General features: G+C 40.4%; 2 protein-coding genes across 53 annotated transcripts in view; one reads left to right on the plus strand and one right to left on the minus strand.

Annotated features, from left to right (window-relative positions):
* The window catches only part of TBCK (TBC1 domain containing kinase), a 137325-nt gene extending 125602 nt beyond the window's left edge, over positions 1 to 11723 (plus strand). For 48 of the 49 annotated variants that reach the window (XM_085222360.1, XM_085222349.1, XM_085222344.1 and 45 more), the window contains one exon: positions 7189 to 11723. The gene's annotated coding sequence lies outside the window, so the exon portion shown is untranslated. The remainder of the gene's footprint in view (positions 1 to 7188) is intronic. The other variant, XM_085222358.1, reaches the window with a different exon arrangement.
* Positions 1 to 14400, minus strand: part of NPNT (nephronectin) — a 41667-nt gene that overhangs the window by 9294 nt on the left and 17973 nt on the right. For all 4 annotated transcript variants that reach the window (XM_085222375.1, XM_085222376.1, XM_085222378.1 and 1 more), the window contains 5 exons: positions 11929 to 12048; positions 10971 to 11090; positions 7796 to 7930; positions 6694 to 6816; positions 4477 to 4803 (listed from right to left, as the gene is read on the minus strand). In XM_085222375.1, coding sequence (XP_085078501.1) covers positions 4477 to 4803; positions 6694 to 6816; positions 7796 to 7930; positions 10971 to 11090; positions 11929 to 12048 — 825 coding nt within the window. The remainder of the gene's footprint in view (positions 1 to 4476; positions 4804 to 6693; positions 6817 to 7795; positions 7931 to 10970; positions 11091 to 11928; positions 12049 to 14400) is intronic.

Consider the following 14400-nt stretch of genomic DNA (forward strand, 5'->3'; position numbering starts at 1 on the left):
CACACACATTCTCCAAATTAAAGTTGACATTACTTGCCAATAATTAAAAGTTTAAAAAAATGAAAGTTAGAAACAAAAATCTTCAAACCTTTCCCCTTAAGTCCTCTCCCAGTGCTGTTATGTGCTCCTAGAAAAGCACATTGCAGGGCTTTCAAACAGCCCGTTCAGTGCTCAAACCTAATGAGAGGAATGTGCACTCGATCCAAAACCAGAGTTACCACAAGCGATGCGGGACTCTCCGTGTGCTCCATGTGTTCCCTTCATTGTGCCACGACAACATGTATGTGGAGTGGTGATCATGGGAGCAAGTATTTGGCACAGCTATTTTCTGCAAGCTTTCCAGGCCCCTTCTGTGTACTTTATATAGCACGTCAAGTGTGTTTTTCACTTAACTTCAACAGTTTGATAAAGCTCATTAAATATAAACCTGGCTTCTTGGAGAATTTTGTAAGCTCTGAGTGAGCCAATACATCAACACTGCCATATCCTTCACGTTAATTAGCTGGAGCACTTCGTGGATGCATGGGCAGGGAGGGAACATTTAGCAACTGCTCAGGACTGGTTTCTTTTCAGCTCTATAATCCCTGGGGAAGCATTTCATTTACTTGTTAATTACTGAGCTTGGAAGTGTGAGAGATGGTTGTACACATCACACTGTTTTAATTACAGCCCAAACATTGCTTTGGTGATACAAAACCGAAGCAAAATATGGAGTGCAGCTTCCTGTTACAATAACTGTTACTACTGTTACTACCGAGTTTTGCCTTACAAGGAGCACTGCACTCTTATGCATTTCCATTCCACACAATGATCACGACCAAACTTCCCACTCATGGTCAAAACAAAACAAGAAAAAAGCTTTTCAGCCTGAATAGTTGCTATGATCAAGAGCTGTTAAATTCCACTTCCAAAACTCCCCCGAAGTGATGAGATGTCACACGAACTGGCAAAAAGCAGCTATAGGAAAGGGTAGCCCAAAGGTCAGCCAGACTCCACAGTCATTAAGAGAAGAGTGCATCCTCATTTCCCCCAGGGAAGACTTTGATTTATCCCAGGCTAAAAAGATATCCCTGGCGTCCTGGCTGCACAGCCTAAATCTGCAGATCCCAATCCTGCAGTAAGAATTACTTCAGGAAGGGTCTTGGTGAACTGTTCCACCCTCCTCAGCAATGGTGCAGATGAGCAACCACTCCAAAGTCTACTCTTGCATTTCTCAGGTGGTTGTAAAGCTCATAACTTTGACCTAAATCAAACATCTTACTATATGTACTTCCAGAAGATTTTTTTTTTAAAGCAATGTGCTTTTCTAAAGAGAAAAGAGAAGCACTGGAAAGTAGCAATTCAGTCTGAGGGAAACGCAGCTAAAACAACTTGTTTCAAAAGCTCACGTATCGGCTCTGTGGTTAAACTATCAGCTCCTCCATCTTAGGGTTTAGCTCCAAAATACAAACAGGAACAAAGTGCCTATCTCAAATGCTTAAATATTAAGACAGATTTTAATAGCTGTCAGAACAGTGAAGGTAAGTAAAATGCTACTGTAAAATGCTGTTTCCATGATATCATGGAATAACCAACCCCAAGTCTTTACTTTTAGCACTTCCCTTATTTCTACAGTTTCAAGGATCACATAACTGCATTTACTACACTAAGGACTTTCCAGTCATTGGAAGGGGCAGCAGAAAAAATCCCATCTTAAAATCTTGTTAATAGCTATTACGAGAAATGACTCCAAGTTCCAGTCTTTTCAGCAACATTGAGGACTAAGAAAGAAACTTGCTCAACTGTCTTTTAATGCTGATACCCAGTGCATTAAGCTTTGTCTTTAAGCTTATGTTTTTAAGATCTGTTTTAAGATCCCAATGGTAACAGAAATTCCTACTCTTAATGAGAAGTATATTCTATCTGTCAAACTTTATCCATCTTAGTAAACAGGAGAGGTTCTTTCACTACAGTTTGCAGTGAAACAGTTAAACATTAAAGCCATCGCTGCATTCCTCCCTCATTTCCATTCCCCCATACCCATATCAGGAGAAGATTATCCTTGGTGCCAGATTCCACTGTCTGCATCTGACTGAGTGGTTCAAAGGCCAAGTGTAGGAATTCCATTTTAAAAAACACTCTCTTTTTTTTTTTGTTCTGTGGAAAAGCAGATCCCTAAAGCCATTACAGGCATGTTTAGAAAAGGGGAAGAGTGTCAAGGGAAATGCAACAACCTGATATCTGTCAAAAACTGCAAAGGTATTTAAAGAACATTAACAGCAGCACGCTTTGTGCTCTCTGTGGCCGCTAACAGATCAACTTCACTGAGCCCCAGCTGACTTCAAGCTGATCAGCTCTGAAGTGAAAGCTTAGTTGAGGTTTACTAAGCATGAGATGGCAGGACAAGTAACAACAAAGGGAGAAAAGCGTGAACGTGTCACTGGGAGCAAGCTCAGAAAAATGTTAAATAACAAAAAATTAAAAATTGAGAAATGCTTGCAGAAAGCACGTGTGCTCATGTAAACTCATTCCCTCTCTCGTTCTAGCCTGCCACTATATTTGCAGTAATTGGCCTAGAGGATGGGGCCTCCATCAGTGTAAGCACACTACCAACTCCTTTGGTCGTGGACTGTCCAGTGGAAGTACTCAGATGGCTGAGCAAAGCAGTGGGTACTGACACACTGCTGCGTCAGACACCTTCTCTAAGAACAAAACTTTTCCACCACACTGTAGGTTTCAAATCCTAAACAAATGCTTTTTTGTGCTCGGTAATTAAATCCCTTTGGACACAAGTCAGGTGGGAGGGAATACCCACCTCAATGATACCTGCAAAGCAGCCAAAAGTGGCGAGAACAACAGTGCTAACTCCTATCCTCTAGAGCAAACTTAGAGTATTTCAGTTATACCCATCAGACACACAGGTATATCGGGCATCTCTGTAGCAGGAGATAGAGGAAAAGATAACGTGGGATTAAAGACATACTTATTAACTTGATCTGAGGAGCTATCCATCCCCATTTTGCCAAATGAAGCCAGTAACAACTGCTCTATTTGACACCTTTTGGAATCCTACTTTACTGTGCCCTGACGCCTTTGAAGCTACGCACAACCCTCACAAGTCACAGCTAACCTAAACAGAAAGTGAACACTTCAAAAATGAACTTTTCCTATATATATAGGCTGGCTGTACAACAGTGTATCCCAAACACTCATACTGAAAGCACGAGCTTCTAAATCTAACCTCTAGAGGGAATACTGCTGCAGTCTAGAATGTGCTGCTATAGTCCAAAATAATTTCCAAAGAACTCTGTATTTTTAATTATGTTTCCCATTATTTAAGTGTTGGGAGTCTTTAGTGTATTTCTTTTTAAATTCTTACATAAAAATAGTTAAAACATTCAGTTTTAACTGAATGTATTATATGGACTGTTTAAAATTAACCCGAAAAACATCAAAAGAAAACTCTGAGCAGTACCGGGATATATATTTCCAAATTCCAAGTCATGCTTTTTTTTCCTATCATAAATAATGTTCAGACAAAATGTGAACAGGGAAAACAAGCCATTTTTAATAAGGATGAAAATATTTCATTATTTAATGATCTAAGAGAACACATCCCCAGAAGTTCCTACATAGATGCCGAAGCAAAAACTCCCACATTGCTTGTACACCTGCTGCAAGACAGCACACTTCCTCCTCCTCCTACATTGTTCAGCAGCTTTACTGTACATCACGCTGAAGGAAAAAGGCTGCTCTAACACACCTTCCCCATCTCTAAGATCTGTAGCAGAACTAAAGATAAAATTGGGTGTTGAATGCTTCTTGGCAGATGTGTGCAACTCTACACGTGCCAGTAATGCCATCTCAGGCATGCGCTACAGCTGGCACAGAAACAGTGCTGCATCTTTTGGAGCAGCTCTTAAAAAGGCTCCTCCTTGTGCTAGAAGAATCTTTAGCCTTCTCAGCTTTTACATATCTGTTTTCATAGATGCATCCATACCATTAACCTCCATGCTATTTTTATGTAATTCTACAGTTGCTTAGTCATAAATATCAAAGATTGTTTGGATTCATGGAATATCAGTAACAAAACAGACCCTCCAGGAAACCTGACATGATTCTATTTCTTACCGTCCTCAAAGCTAGGGAAATACACTGTCTAAAAAAATCAGATTTGAGAGCCATCCTGAGTTGCACAAGTATGAGTTATATTACATATTTCAATATTTCTTTTTTCAAACAAAATGGCTTTCCTTTCTCCCTCCAAAATTTTCATCTGAAAATGTAACTAATTGAAATTTTTGGTTTAATTAATCCAGAATTTCTTCAACACATTTTTGTTAGGTCATAAAATCAGTTATTTAAGCAGCTTTAGTGCATGACCATTTTCACTTCCATGCCTTCATTCTCATTGATAAAATGTTCCAAAACACCAAAACAGTACACTAAATCATTTCTACAATTATGATAAATGAAAGGGGAAGTAAATCAACTTACTGAACACATCCCCTCGGGGTTTCTGAGGATCTATCTGTATCCTGTTATCATCTGTAGCTCCTTGGGAAGACGTGGTTTCAGCAGGAACAAGCAAAGGATGTGTGGTGGTTATCAGAGGAGTTCTTTGTGGTGGCAGTGTAGGTCTTAACGTTGTAGGTAGAGGTGGTGTTGGAGGTGGAGGCTTTGTCACTGGTTTTGTTACTGGCCTTGTTGTCACAGGTATGTACCTAGTGGTTGGCTTTGGTGTGGGTCGAGTTGTTGGCCTTGATGTGGTTCGAGTTGTTGGCCCAGGTGTGGGTCGAGCTGTTGGTCTGGTCACCGGCTTTTCTGTAACAAAAGCAAGGACACATGGTGGACTGAGGGGTTGTCTTGTCATCCAGCATCAGGAATCCTACTGGTTATACCGGTGCCCTTGAATATGTGATATGAACCAGATGGTTCAATCATAATGTTAGGAGTAACTGCAAAGAGAATAAAGACGGGAACAAAATGGAGTCCTCGTTCCAGAAACTTCCGAATATAATTCACTGACATGAAGAATCTGCTGAATTAATGCCTCTTCTTCTGAATGTTTCCACTAACTAATTACACACCTTAGCATCAACACTACTGAATTATGAGTACTTCTCATTACAGTGTATTAGAGATGATTTAGCATGACCAGAGGCAGGCACACAGCGCCTACATCTTCCCAAGCATCAACTCTCTTTCAGTCAACAATGAGCTGTTAGTAAAATAGCATGGACATGAAGGTGTCTCGTAAGCTGTAAAACTGCACGCATTTTTACTCAGAGGGAATTTAGTAATACTCCAATGTTACAACCATTTCAGTCATGGAGGGGCAGATACCTTTGGTTTAAGAAAGTACTTTTCAAATCTTTCCACTTCTTTTAAACACTCCTCCTTGTCTACAACTGTTTATCACTTTATAGACAACAAACCAAAGCCAACTAGCTGTCTTTTAAATCTTTCTTTGCTGAGCACCAGGAAAATGAGTGAATGGAGGTTTGTTTGTTTTTTAATCCTCCACGAAAAGGAAAAGATGAACTGAGCTCCACCTATAATGCAGTGACATTGCCTACAATACCACCTTCCCCAATATTTCATAAATAAAGAGTAACAAATTTTAGATTTATATCATAAGGAGAGTTTCTATAGACATGAAATCCAAGAACATCTGTTTTGTTATTTGTATTTTACTATTTGTTAATAAACCTTTTGATCTCACTGGAGATCTTAAAAGCCCCAGTAAGAATTCTACTTACTTATTTTGTGAACATACAAGTGTTTGAAGTATAACACAGAGCTAAAATTAAGATACTGTTTGTTAAACAATGAACTGTTTGAAGATAACAGGTTAAAAGGTTTTCCGTCTGCTTACTACCATTCTTTTGAATAGCCTGTTGTTTTTACCCTGTGGCATATTAAAATATCAAATGTATCATAGGACTACGTCCCAGTAACATGTCAAGTGTGTCTACATATAACGTAAGTTATATAAGCATATATAACTTATATGTATATATAAGCATCTGTGTTGTGAAAGATCACTATAGTGAGAGCACATAGCCATAATGACTAAAGCCAAAGGAAACAAGTTTGCAGTGGTACTGCTCTTTAGAAAGACGGGTGAGTCACCAACAACCAGAACCCACATATGAACACAGGTCCTCAAAATGATCGTGCAGATAGAGCTGTGTAGTCCTGAGAGACATCACATGTTAAGGAGCTGGAATGGCCTATTCTGTACCAAGAGGGATGACTGCTTCTGCTAATACAAATATGAATTGTCTGACAGGGAGCTCTTCCAGAGAAATCCTCTCTCAGCTCTGCTAAAATCTGGGGAGTGGACATGGTAAACTGTTGACTGGGGCATATTGCAGAGTGTACGTAATAACAGCATATGGGTAATATGTGCTGTCTGACCAGATTTACCCCACTTACTCACTTGTCTTCATTGTGAAGCAACTTCTAGAATGAAGCTCTGAATAGGGTGAGATGAATATCTTTCTAATTATGAAAATGTCTGAGAGAGAGGTATTTTTATCAGAGCACGCTAAGACTCACAACTCTGACTACGTTCCCTGGACCTTCATTAATTTTTAAAAATAGCTGTGATAAATTAAGCCTGATAGCGTTATACCTGAAAAGGTACAACATAAGATTCATGGACACATTTACTTTCAGAACTTCTTTTGGAAAAGGAGCTTTACGTACGTATGCAGTTTGTTCCATTGTCTCTGTAGCCTTCTTTACATTTGCATTTGTACGATCCTGGCGTATTGTAACATCGTGAATAACTACCACAAAGGTGCTGGCCAAGGGAACATTCATCTATATCTGCAACAGAAAGTTACATCAAAAATCAAAAGAAACCTTTCTTCCTACTTATCTTTGCAAAAACATGAACAGTAGCACGATCATGAAAAAATGCAAATTTCAAGAAATTCAAAAGAACTGAAATGGAAGAAGCTGGAAGTTAATGTGGTGACTTCTAGAATATCCACATTCTTAAACACCCAGGTATTAAAACTACCTTTTTACATAAAACACTTCCTCTTTATTGTACCTATTGTGTGTAGATAGAAACTACATACATGACCTTTATATGTTTTAGGCCTCTGCACAAAAACTTCTCTCTAAAACTATGCTTAAACATAAAGCAGTGCCTTATTGTTTCTACATAATTGTTTTTATTTACTTGTTTTTCAGAAAAAGGATCATAAATTGGCTGAGGCAATGAGAAACTAAGGCAGTGGGATCAGGAACATCTCTGTTGAACGGCATACACCAGCTGCATTCCAGTCTTGCGTGGAGACAAAGACAGGTTATTTACCAACCCTCACCTTTTCCCACCTGTCTCCAGAGTAAGCAGGTTTTGCAGCCTGGTTTGGAAGGAGTAGGGGTGTACCCCAGCCACTGTTCTTTTCTCGGATCTTGGGGCACGCAATGGATCACAACTGCATGACAGCTCAGACACAGCCAAAGCTGACATGCTGCTCCAAACCTACAACTGTCTCTGCCCAGTGAAACCTGTGGGGATGAAGATTTAGAAAGGAATTCCTGCAGCACCGGCACTGCACTCCCGCTACCTTTCGCAGGAGAACCAGTTGCAAGAGGAGTCAAACATAAACTTCCAGTTTCACATTCAGTCTACTTAGTTCTATTACTCACCCTTTCCTAAAATACAAATGCAGAGCAACCTACAATAACCTTCTTCAACATTTCAGCCATATGCAAATATTCCTCTTTAAACCATTAATTCAAGTTTATTAAATACACCTTGGTTACATGCAAATAAGAAATATGGTGGTATTACCATGGCATTGGTATTTGCCTCCAATGTACATTAAATCAAAGCCTTTATGACACCTGCACATGTAGCTTCCAAAAGTATTGACGCAGTGCCTAAATCGCGGACAGACAACTCTCCCAGTAGCACACTCATCAATATCTGTGGAAACAGAGGAACTGCATTACTCTTAGTAACAGGTAAAATGCAAGCTATACAACCCACATGAAATGTTTCACATTGTGAAAACTGAAGAATAGCCAAAGTACTTCTGAAACTGTTATTTTGAATGCAAGGCGGTCTGCCAGCAGTAACACCTAAGCACTTCTAGCTGTGTCACCTCAATTTAGCTCTTAACCACATGCCCAGATTCTTATGGTTCCCATGCCAGAAGCCTTCCCAACTCCCTATGAGTGACAAGAGAATGCCTTCTTCAAGGCCCGAAAATATTCATCCTTAAAACTTAATGGTGTTTGGCTGAAGAAAAGCTATGTCATGCTACTTGTATGACTTTTCTCCCATTAAGCCCTGCATGGTTACTAAGATAGCACTTGGATATAGGTGAGGAATAATAATAAAAAATACCCCAGTAATTGTTTTTTCAAACATGCCTGAAACATTGTTCCTGTAGCACAGGCCATATGTACCTATTCAAAATACATCATCATGTGATAGAAGGTCACTTGCTTTTATAAAGATCTCAAGCATCCCTAATCCACGGCCTGCTCAGTGAGCTTATCAGAAACTCTCATCTGTTCAGGACTTGCTCTCAACAAGGAGTTCAAGCTGAGGCCAAAGGTGCAATGTTTCTGGGTCAACTACCACTTGGTCACTACAGTCCGAACACTTTGTCTGCCGCTTTGCAAGTTCTTACCCTGCACTGTAGCTGATCCCTCTTTCATGGAGATGTGTGTAAGGTGACCTTCAGATATCAAAGGTGCTGAGACGCATGGCTTATATTTGCCCTGCCAGCAGCACCTAAAGTAGTGTCTCACCAGGCAACATCTAGGTAAGGACAGAGCTCTGGGAAGATGTGGGATGTTCATCCAGCACATGGCACCTCTCAGCTCCCTGAAGCTGCTGCTTCATGCTAAGTACATCAGGCAGATGCCAACAGAGCCTGCTCTCACAGTGTGCAGGGCTCTCAGCAGGAAAGCAGGCTGATACTCAAAAACTGCTTGCACTACCACTCATTCTGTAGCCCTTGAAAACTGAGCTGAAGTCTTCTTAGTACTTGAAACCTAGTTCTTCTCTGATGCAGGGACCTGCCACGCACGGCTGCCTCTGACGCACACTGCTTCTGATGTTTGCTAGTTATCTGCAGGGCTCAGTTCAGGCCTTTGCTCTGCACCTCTATCAGGCTCTTAATCTATGGGAAAGCGAGATTTTGCTCTCTGTGCAATTTTTTTTCTGAAAAGGAATATTTCAGCTGCAAGTGTCAGGGCTGCAAAACAAAGTTGAGTGATTCATACCCTCCTGCTTGTGAGAGAGGCCTGAACTTCCTTCTGTACAAATTCACGTATTCGCAAATTCATGTAAGGAAGTTAGCATGTTGGATGTTGTCACATTGTTAAATTTTCAAGGCAATAATATATCCTAAAGGTATAGGACTGAACTACTAATCAATACTTTGTTGAAAACTGACACATGTCTACTGCTCGCATGTAACATGGGAAGTGGATTGGATGCTGTTTACTGGTAGGAATAACACTGATCATTAGGCAGAAGACAGAAGGTAAGGGCTGGCCTCCTACAGCTCTCACACAGCACACTGACGGCAGCTTCCTGCAAACCCACAGACCTGTGCCAATTTGCACCTGGGCCCCAACACTGTAAGGCAGTTCCCCTTTGCCTGCTGCAGCAGGCTGTGGCTCACGCCTGCTGCCCATGAAAACCAGGGCACAGAGGGGTGATTTGCATTCTGACCTCAGAATCATTGGTCTGCAATGCAGGCACGCTCCCAAACCTGGTGCCAGCGGCTGCTCTTAAGGCAAATACTACAAGCAGCACCCAATGACTGTCAGAGCCAGCGTTCAGTAGAGAAGCAGGATTACAAACAGGATTGCTTCTGTCCTGCTGTGAATAAGGCCGCATTACCAACCCAAGTACTAACTAACTATGATGCTGATTTTAAAATAATTTGGTTTTTTAAGTTTACAAGGATATATTTTTAAGTTTCCATCCACAAGCAAAACATCTAATCAGACTTTCTTTTGCAGTGAAAATAATTGTGATTTTCAGTCTTCATACAGCTGCACACCTTTTAAAGCTAAAATGTATACCAAACCCACTCCAAAGAGCAGGGAACACACATTTATTGAGTTGAGAGTCATTAATTAGTCAATCCCTATTTTCAATGAATACTCTGCTGAATTCTTTTTTACTTCTTTGTTATCTATTTGAAATGAATTGCTTTCCTACCTGAATTGTTTGGTTGCTCTACACTGGTTGGCTGGAAGGAACATTTTAACAAGAGAATGATCTCCGTAGGTTAAACTAAGAATAGAGTAATGTCTAGAGGAATTTAAACCTCTGCTAAAAATAAGCATTAAATTTCCGACTGTCGTTCAAACTCTGTTCAAACTAGGATTTCATGAGCTGCAGTCAATGCACACTTCAATTTTCTTACTACATCTACAATGTTATTTCTCTACTGCATCTACACTGCAGCAGTATCTGCACACTCCCTGGAGCTGACAAATTCACCAACAGCGAATGGCTTGATCACATGTCAGGAAAAGACAAAGTTCTAGCCACAAATAACTGTCATTCTTGGAGGTATTTACTGGTTTAGCACAACTTAAGCTTGACAGAGAAACTACTTAGAAAGAATACATCCCAATCATTTTGTACCAAAAAAGGGAGATTGAGCGTTATTTGACTCATGAAGGAAAGCCATCTCTTGCTCAGACTTTAGCAATACTTTAAAATTACCCAGGAACAGTAGAGAGTAGTAAGGGCCAGGGGCTTGGATGCGAGTGAAACCTGCAAGACTGGAGGAAAGCACTGGGGATCTCTGATGTAGACCACTTGAGAATAGCTGAGCAATACATCTCCATCCTCATTAGTCACCTCTTGAAACTACATTTACATTGCACTCTAAATACACCTGATGAACTTTTTAAATGCATTCAGTGTAAGGATGAAAATTCTATGAGGAAAAAATATATATTAAATATTAAATCTGCAACTGATCACTTACCTATGCAGGTTCTACCATCAGGCCCCAGCTGCAGGCCTGGAGAAGGACAACGGCAGCGCACTTCACCTTTCAGCACATCACAGCCATACTGACAGTTTGCCATTGAGCAAGAAAGGGCACCTAGGGACAAATAATGGAACGCATTTAGATAATGACACTGACCAGTAACAGAAAATCACTGTAACCTCTGTGGAATTGAGACATAGTAGTTATGATAGAAGTAAAGAAAACACCTGTAGAATTCCACAGGTAGTCACTCAGGCTTTAAAGAGCAAATGCACGTGGTTATAAGAAACAACAACAAAAACCAAAAATGACAACAAAAGGAAAAAAAAAGCCCTACAACTGTAGCGAGTAATGGATGTAACCCTCATGAAGAAAATAAATCCCAGTACATACTTCATATAACACATCCTGGACATTATCGACATTTTAAAATAGGAGTATCTTTTAAATTAAAGTCATTTCTTTTCCCTTCTCTCTCTCTCCACATACTCAAAATATCCACTTTTATGGGAGCAAGTAGGATCCTGATCTCCAGAGAGATGACAGTACGATTTTACACCAGTCAGACAACCAACATCTGCAGCTTAAATGATTTTACATTTATAAGGACGTAATACAACAGAGCTGCAGGTGTCTTGCTGCAATGAAAATGGCAAGCACTTGTCCCTGAAGGCCAATTAACAGTGATTTACAGCTCTGAAGAATGCTTCTGGGAAAGCTTGTAATAAAACTAATAAAATTAAACTATTTGCTCCTGGTTTGTTCAGACTAATTTCATTAGGGGAAAAAAAAAAAAAAAAAAAGCAGCTCAGCTCAATTTGTACAACTGCCTAATTTCCAGCAAGATAAATCTTCTAGCATGGGACACAACTTAATTTCACAAAAGTTTCCTGGGGAAACCCAAGCAGGGGCTTTGAGGAGATGAAAAAGAAAGCACCAAGCCTTGCCGTACTGGAGCAGGTTCCATCTGGCAGAAGCATGTAGCCGTTCAGACAGTAGCACTTGTAGCTGCCGTAGGTGTTCATGCACCGGTGTTTGCACGGCCGGGGCTTCAGTCCACACTCGTTTAGATCTGAAACAAAGAGTACAAGGGAAGGGGAAGGGAAAAAAAAACATAGCAACTATGTGTGAAAAGCCCGTTAAAACAAGTTCCTTGAGAAAGAAGGAAAAATATGGCGATTAGCTTTACATGTGCAGCCCAGCAAACGTCTAGAACAAACTCTACAAAGTACTGTTCTGTCTTCCTGCCATGTGGAGTATGTACTTCTGTTTCTCAGGTACCTCTCCATAAAAATGAGTGAAAAACAAAGAACTATCATTAAGTTAAGCACTGGCAAATTTCATTAGCAAATGTATAAGCGCAGACTGCCCAAATCAGAACTCTAGAGAAGAGAAGAAGCACATATCACTGCTGCAGTCACTGTTGGGGCGAGTCTGAAAGCAATTTGGTGATTCACTGTCATGCTTCAAAGTCAGTTACAGCAGAAGGCAGAAAAGCTGATGAGAATCTCCTTAAAACAATCTCTTGGAAAGAAAAGTGATATTTTTAAGAACTATTGCCAAAGGCTATTATTTCAGATTTATAATACAGAACTCATGACTTTAACTGAAAATACTAAGCCCACAAGAAAAGATGGAGTCAGGAATTCCTTCACAATTCTCTTCCAGGAACACGTGTTGATGTGATCAGGTGGACCAGAATAATTCACTACAGAACTTAGTTATTTGTGCATGGATGACTAAAGATGACAACGCAGGTGAACACAATAAATATATTCACAAATCCAGCCAGCAAGCACTTAACTAACGACAGGTCCTTGTATCCAGTATAACAGCAACTTATTTCCAGGAACTTTGCAAACAGCCATCGCCACTTTTAAACACATTCCCATCAAGTGTCTCCCCTTAATCAGCACAGCAGAAAGGTAAGTTTTGGTGCTCCCAGCAATTGGTAGGCGCACAAATGGAGTCACTTTATAAGGCACCAGCTGAGAAAGACACTTGCTTTTACAGACTGAGTGTGAAAGTTTAGAGTTAAGATATTAAAACAGATAGACAAATAAGCCTCTAGTCAGTAATTCATTGATTACTTCACGGACTACAGGCAGCAATTAGACAAGGTCTGTGCTATAAAGAAAATGAGAAGTTGGGTTCACAGCGGAAAGGAAGTCGATGAAAATATTGGTCCTCATTAGCTGTATGTGGCATTCTCTAAATTCCCTGTGTTTAGATGTGAAATTCATCCTGAAATGTTGCAATCACTTAGTTTTGGAGGGCAATTCTTTTCAGGACACAGTTGTTTATTCTACAAATGAGGAGGGCTTTCCCTTCCATTATGATCAATGTGATGTCGAGCAATCGAGAAAAATAAACACACTGGACTCCAAGTCATTGATATGATTCAAAATCAGACTCAAGGATTCTGTTGATGCCTAGAAATGAGAACACAATGTCGTTGTTTCTGAGAGTTCCAATAGCGTTTGTGTGAACAAAAACCTATCATCTTTGGAGCTACGTTTTCATCTTCACAGAGCCAAGGAAGAGCAGATGTCATGCAGAGAAATGTCTCCCACATCCCACAACCTTTCTCCACCCGACCTCATCTTCCATGGTCCTGGGGAGAGCAGCAAGTTTCCCCTTCTGCTGGAACAGGGTAATAGTAAGGGTTACAGTTTCTACTTTCTCCCTTTGGAAGGCTGAACAAGATCTTCCTAGGAAGCCTGAAGAGCAACGTGCACTCCTACAGTAGCGAGGAAGACTAGGTGAGCATAGGCATGTCTTCAGCAAGGAAAGGCTGCCAGGAGGGATGAACCTGTGCCTTGGAAACAAGGAGCAGTGACCTCTGCAACCTTCCTGCAGAGCATGCATTGCAGAAACAGCATCCCTTCCCTTCCCAACTCACACTTCAGGAGTTTGAACACATTTCTGAAGTTGCTCGGAGAACATACTTCTCCCAGCAGGTACCAATAGCAGAATCATAAAGTGTACCTGCTCTGTTAAAAGAGAAACAGATGTAGAAGAGATATACATTTCCCACTGCGAAACAGGGATCGTCAGCTAAGAGTTGATAGAATATAGGCACAGGTCAAATGGAAGAGCAACAGATGATGATGACAGTGGAGGACAATTACTCTTACATTTTTTACTCTTGAAAAAAAAAAAAAGCATAAGAATGCTTAATTATTAACTGGCAAATATTTGGGGAAGCAAAGTTCTCTAGGTAGCACAGCAGGCTGCTTTTTTTCCTTCTGTGGAAATTCCTACATCAGGTAGCTCCTGACAGATATTAAAGTTGCACTAACATCTCGCTTACACTTCCAAAACTTCTTACCCTTAAGAACAGACTCTCACAGCTGCTTCCAGAACTACGACACGGATCAAAGTTGAAAGGCTATTAATGACTGTTCTCAGTTTAAAATCTGCT

The sequence above is a fragment of the Meleagris gallopavo genome, chromosome 4 (genome assembly GCF_905368555.1).
Source record: "Meleagris gallopavo chromosome 4, MGAL_WU_HG_1.1, whole genome shotgun sequence".
Classification (NCBI taxonomy): Eukaryota; Metazoa; Chordata; class Aves; order Galliformes; family Phasianidae; genus Meleagris; species Meleagris gallopavo.